Source organism: Diabrotica undecimpunctata, chromosome 3 (genome assembly GCF_040954645.1).
Source record: "Diabrotica undecimpunctata isolate CICGRU chromosome 3, icDiaUnde3, whole genome shotgun sequence".
Taxonomy (NCBI): domain Eukaryota; kingdom Metazoa; phylum Arthropoda; class Insecta; order Coleoptera; family Chrysomelidae; genus Diabrotica; species Diabrotica undecimpunctata.
Window position 1 is genome coordinate 135,330,655 of NC_092805.1, and position 6,525 is coordinate 135,337,179.

General features: G+C 32.3%; 1 protein-coding gene across 1 annotated transcript; it reads left to right on the forward strand.

The window, feature by feature from the left end:
- The first annotated feature begins 2,545 nt into the window (after window positions 1-2,545).
- LOC140437448 (AN1-type zinc finger protein 2A) lies at window positions 2,546-4,993 on the forward strand. The gene is made up of 2 exons (XM_072526985.1): window positions 2,546-3,218; window positions 3,603-4,993. The coding sequence occupies exons 1-2, from the start codon at window positions 2,810-2,812 to the stop codon at window positions 3,824-3,826; spliced, it is 633 nt and encodes a 210-aa protein (XP_072383086.1). The 5' UTR covers window positions 2,546-2,809; the 3' UTR covers window positions 3,827-4,993.
- The last annotated feature ends 1,532 nt before the right edge of the window (window positions 4,994-6,525 follow it).

The following is a 6,525-nucleotide window of genomic DNA, read 5'->3' on the forward strand; positions in this document are numbered from 1 at the left end:
TGGAATGGAGGCCAAGGGAAGACAAGAGAAGCGTCGGTCGACCACCTACAAGATGGACTGACGATTTAAGAAGACTCGATAAAAACTGGATGAGAGCGGCGCAAGATAGACGGGGTTGGAAACATGAGGAAGAGGCCTATGTTCAGCAGTGGACTCTTGAGGCTGGATGATGATGATGATGATTATGCCCAGATATTTGACTTTTTTTGTTAAACTGACTTGATAAGTCATATTTCATTGAGGTTTTCAGTAATACGTGTTCGTTTGTTATTTGGCTTTGTTATATTCCAATTGGGTTTGTTAAGTGTCAATGATTTCTTTTTTTCATGATAAGAATCAAAACAGCTGATTGACCGGTATTACCCTATGATATCGGGCAAAGGCGGTCTTAGATTAGAATAGCTCAATTAGAATAATTATACATTATATTTCATTTATTATTACATATTAATACATAACAAAAATAAATGAACATAGCAAATCATTCAAACATTATTTTACCATATTCCAGCTGTTCAAACTTAATAAGTCCCACAATGTCATGTTTACTGATAAATATGTACCCTTGACCTCTATATATATGCATAAACTTCACTGAAATAGAGTTCTTCCTCAGTTCAACCACTTTAGCAGGAAAATTCTTTGCTTTTTCATTTAAAACGACCACAATAACAAAGTCACCTACGTTAATTTGTTACGGTAGTTCTTTCGGACTAAACCCTTTGGGTACATTATCTTCAAGTTCATCTCTGCTGTCATCGAAGTGCACTGAGAATCAGATGAATCAAATAATTTTTTTAACATAATCACCAACTTTAAGAGGACATTTTGTTTGATACATAAGGTTACAAACATGTCTAAGATTTGTTTTCGTTCTTTTAGTTAAACATCCTTCACGTTTTTCTCCCTTCTTTTCTAGCTCATCTTTGAATGGTGTTGATGTCAAAAGTTGCGAGTGCATCTGTCTGGCGTTATTTGTTCCTGCTTCAAATAAATCGAACATCTTGAAACGTCACCGCTTGTACACCATGAGATGGTGACATTGCAGCCACCTTCTCAGATTCTAGAGTGAAATCCTCTTCGGAGAATATATGGCAGTTTATAGGGTATATTCCAGTGTATGCAAATCCTTTCGGTTGGATAGCTCTTCATGAAAAGATCACATTCCCAGTTAAAGACCTCCTTAATAAGTCCAAATAAAACGACATCGAGAGGCTGTAGATGATGAGATGAATTGGGAGGCAGCGACAGCATCGTTAATAAGTTTTCTTTGCAATATTCATAAGTTTCTAGGGTGATATGGCTACCACGGTTGTCTAAAATTAGTAAAACTGGTTCAGTTTCACTGGAGTTGGCATACTTTAAAATGTTTTAACCACTGCATAAAAAGTTCCTCATTAGTCCAGACGTTCTTGGAATATTTGTAAAGAGACCCAGGTGGTCCATTCTCTTTCAAAAGTGGTGTCATTCGTTGTCTAGTATAAATAAAAGTAGAGAGAACACCTGTGAACACAATGTACACATAGCTGTAGTACTTTGTCCCCTTTAACCAGATGTTACAGCTCCTATTCTCTTTTGTCTTTTGCTTCTAAAATTTTGTTAGTTGGTGTCGTGAATAGTTGTAATATCTGTTTCGCTTATAAAATAGATGTTATTGGGTGTAAATTTAAATTTTTGCATCATGTTTTCGAAAAATGTTTTCACCTCGGTCTTGTTGAAGCCTTTTATTCGGTTAAGACTAGTTGCTTCAGGTTTCCGCATTGAAATAGATTTCTTTGTTAAAATCTTTCTAGCCAATCTTTACCAGCTACCCTGCTTATTGTGTTAAATCTGTGGTGAATATTCAGTTTTCCTGCAAATTCAAAAGCAACTTTTTTGAACTGTAGAGATGTCGATCCGTAGTACATCTCGACCAAAGTCTTAAAGTGTTTCACTATGCTGGCTTCTTGGTCAAAAGTGAAGATAACTTTTCCCTTGACGTGGACACGTTACAGACATTTAAGCGTTTCTTGAAGGGCACCGAAAGGAATAGCATGATCCTTAGAAGATGTTCTAATAGTTCCCATTTCCGTGTTCCCATTTTGCATCGCGTTGATAACTATTGATAGCTGCTCTGGCGTTCATTTCGTCTTTCTAGTTGAGCAAATGTGATGTGGCATCTAAAATATAAATAACAATATTAAAATAGCCATATAAAACTCAACATCAAATACAAGATAAAATATTTCATGGGGTAATGTTTGTTTGGGTTTAATCTGCCGAAAGCCGCAATTAAAACCCTGTGGACAACTATATGATTGCTTATTTACAACAACGCACACAACAAACATCGACTTGCCTACTGTGACAACAGAAATCAACTGGACTGGCATGTGCTTAGTTGAATTTAAGATACTTGGACAACCGGCCACTATGTGAAAGCACGTCTCTCCAAGTGAGAGCAATGTGAAAGCAGGTCACCAAATTTTTAACTACTTGCCTTAAAATTACGAGACCATATAGGTTCAAAAAGACAAATAACAGCTGACACAGACGTTGACAGTAATGACAAGGATGACAAAACTTTGTAAGGATTATTGTGCAAGTTTTTAGAAAGTTTTTTTACTTTGTCATGGGTGTAGAATCAAGTAGAATGATAAGGAAAATTCTAGATCGATAGCAATAAATTATATAAACCTTGATTCAAATTGTGTTGTCATTCAAAACAAACTGTGAGAGTGTTTAGATATAGATCGTCCTTATTCGTTCATATATTATTTTTATTGTTTTGTATCGGTTGTGACAATTGGTGTTTGTATACTTTTTTAAAATGGAATTTCCACATTTAGGGAAGCATTGTTCAAAATCTGACTGTGGTAAATTAGACTTTTTGCCTATTAAATGTGACGCTTGCAGCAAACTCTTCTGTGAGGAACATTTCAGCTACAATACACATAACTGCCCATATGCATACCAGAAAAATAACCAAGTGCCTGCGTGCCCCCTTTGCAGTAGACCTATTCCAGTTAGAAGAGGGGAGCACCCCGATTTTGTAGTTGGTGCTCACATAGACAACGATTGTCAATCAGATCCAGCGAAAAATCGACGAAGTAAAGTGTTTACTAATAGGTGTTCCTATAACAAATGTAAAACGAAAGAACTGTTACCATTTGTTTGTCAAGACTGTAGTAAAAACTTTTGTATTAAACATAGACATCCCACGGATCATACCTGTGAAGGTAAGTAATTTAATGTTAGTATAGTACCATATGTTTAGAACACTGTACTAGAATTTTGATAAATTCATTTAACTTTGTCAAATGATTTTAATGCTAGCAAAAGCTACAATACTTTTGATATGTTACTGCTGCGCCTGCAAAACTGAAAAGTAATATAATGTATTTATAGCCCAATTGATACAACCATATTTGAAATAATTATACAAAGGAGTTTTTGTGACATTCTTAATTAGTTGATAACACAAAACTGATTTTTTGACAGTGTTTGACTTCATAAATACTATTCAATTTTGAATTAGATTCAATTTCTCCAAAAAACTCAATTTCTTTTTAAAAAATAGAAAAGTACTTAATTGTTACACTAAAGTTCTATTTTCATTTTAGGCAAAAAATCAAAAATATCCAGCAGGAACACCAGCATGCAAACTATGATTAGTGAAGATGAAGCTCTAGCTCGAGCCCTAGCCCTTTCCATGCATGACAATGTACCAATGAGTAGAAGAAGACAGGAAGAATTAGATATGGCTCTAGCAAGACAACTGCAGGCATCAGAATCACAGAGTACAACAGGACCTAGTCGAAGTTCAGATAGATGCAATGTGTCATGAATTTATATGAAGATCATAATTTTTCCACAAATTATATACTTTAAATCACTGCAGGTTGTTATTGAAATTTGCAAGATAAATAGATCTTTTTTATTGTATTTGCAAGTTTGATGAATCTCTGATATAATACTATCTGGCAAATTAACAAAGAATGCTTTAATTTACATCTGAATTTGTGATGAAAGAATTAGTAGTTTTACCAGGTATGTGTGTACTGTGGCTGACTTTGGTTTATATTATTACAGAGAACATTGTTACACTTATTTTTACTATACTCTGTTGAAAACATTAAGAAACATTTACTGAACTTTAGACTCCAAAGGTTCAATGGCACCAAATTGAGATAAAAAGGAGGTGGTTTAAAATGTTTCCCCTATTATTCTGTCTATTTGATATGTATATAATGATTTAGATAGCTGCCAGGCTATTTTGAGGCATACAATTCTGTGATACTTACTTTTCCATTTTTCTTTTTTACTTTACTTTTTGAATTCTTTATCTTTTTATCTCTATGTGTATATCTTACACAAAGATCACCAACCACCTTCTTGCTTATTCTAGGTGGTGGTATTAGCCAACAAATTATTTCTAATTGGATCTCACTCTTGTTTTTTGTGTGTTTACTGGTAAAACTATACTGGTAGGGGTGTTTATCCTACTAGCACTTTCAAAAAACTTTTGCATCACTTTGAGCAACTTTCTAGTTGTACTGTTTTTTCTTAAATTGTTTAACATGCTAACATAAAACTACTTTAAATGTTTAAGTCAATTATGTATTTTCCATATTGTTCATTGTTTTTTAAGAATTCTATTTATTAATTTTTGTAGCAATGACTCCATTGTGCCTTATTTTATGTATGTGGATTTGATTTGGCTCAATTAGGACTAGATATATTAGGATGTATTAAATATATATTAAAACTGTTTTAGATAGCTTAAAAAGAGTAAATCATATATTTTTTGTCTTTAACAATAATACTGATTGTGATGTTTTTCATGCAATTAGAATATACATATATTATACATTAAGAACCTTAGTCACTTTTACAATTCAGCAGCTTATGAACAATCTGTTTAAAAAACAGGTACTGCATTTTAAATTATAAACAAGAATATTCTTTCACATTTGTACTTTGGCTGCCACAATAAACATTCCTTGAACTTCAAGACTTGTTTTATTTCTACCTGTACATTCTGTCAACTCCAATATCCAACGATAATGAAATAATCATAAAATTAAATATACAAACAATGTGAAGAATTATTGGGAATCTGGGGAACTGCACAAAATAATGTATGTATAAATGATTTTGTTCAAGGAACTTTTTGAAGTTATACTTCTATAAGCGCGTTTGACATTGGAAATTTGTACAGGAGTGAATCTGCAAAATCATTACATATGTAAGATATAGGTAAGAGAGAGAGAGAGAAGATATATTTTCTCTCTCGAGAATGTATCACTGAGAACTGTCAATTATTTTGAAATACATTACTGTTCTAATTGGCAAATTTTTTTGCGTGTTTTGTTCATATGCTGTAAGTTTGCATCCCAATACGAATTTCCTTATTTATTTTTGAAATATTTAAAAACCCCATGTTAATCTTATTAAATATATGTAATATACGCAAAAATGCGAAATTTTAAAATAAAATGAAAATTTACAACATAATCCGAGTTGTTGTTCGACGTTGGAAATTTGTACTGAAGTGAATCAGCAAAATCATTACATATGTAAGATATAGGTAAGAGAGAGACAGAAGATATATTTTCTCTCTCGAGAATAAAAATGTTCCTTTTGTAAATATATTTAATATTTTTATTAATATTATTATCATAGTAAATTAAACATATGCGTAAGTAAGTTACGTATAGTCATTTTTAAATACTTATGAATATTGTATTTTAATTTGTATTGTATTATTATATTGAATTATGTTGCAGTGTATTGTATTGTATTTTTATATTAATAATAAAATAAACAATGAATTTAACTCCAGAGTATGTGTAAAAAATTTTTTTTTGCATTCAACTCCTTTCATACATATATGAAAATAAAAATATACATTTTCATCAAAATATTGATTCAATCCTTCATTTACTATACTCCTATTAAGGTCAAATGTTGTTTATATATAGTAAACGATGCACCATATACCTATATACACAAGTCTGTTTCTGTTTCTGCTCTCTCTTACCTATAGCATTACATATGTAATGATTGTGCATATTGACTTCCATATAAATTTGTAACGGCGAACGCGTGTATAGAAGTATAACTTCTACCGGCAGTCCCACTGGACTGCCACACCCCGTTTTTTTTTGTTAATATACTCACTGACAAAAATATTGCATATCTTATCTTCAATCATTATTTTTTGCTTATTTTTTATCTTTGCAATGTTATGTATTTTTTTGTCAACCAATTGTTGGAGCATCGAGCTCTTTCAGGAAAAACATTGTAACCAGCAAAAGTGAAATTTTATAGGTTTTTTTAAATTAATTCTTCTTTTGGCATCATAACCCTGGATGGGTCTTTGCCTGTCTGGGTATGTCCTTTCATTCAGATCTCTCTTGGACCCTTCTCCTTCTACTTCATTTTTATGAGCTCTCATATATTTTTTTGGTATACCTAGATTTCGGAGGTCTTCCAGCATTTTGTCTCTTTTCACACTATCAAAAGCTTGTTTAAAGTCTATAT

Excerpts from the sequence above, each read along its gene's own strand:
- LOC140437448 (XM_072526985.1), top strand. The coding sequence starts at position 2,810 with ATGGAATTTCCACATTTAGGGAAGCATTGTTCAAAATCTGACTGTGGT. Across the intron at positions 3,219-3,602 it reads CACGGATCATACCTGTGAAG|GCAAAAAATCAAAAATATCC; the intron begins GTAAGTAATTTA and ends TTTTCATTTTAG.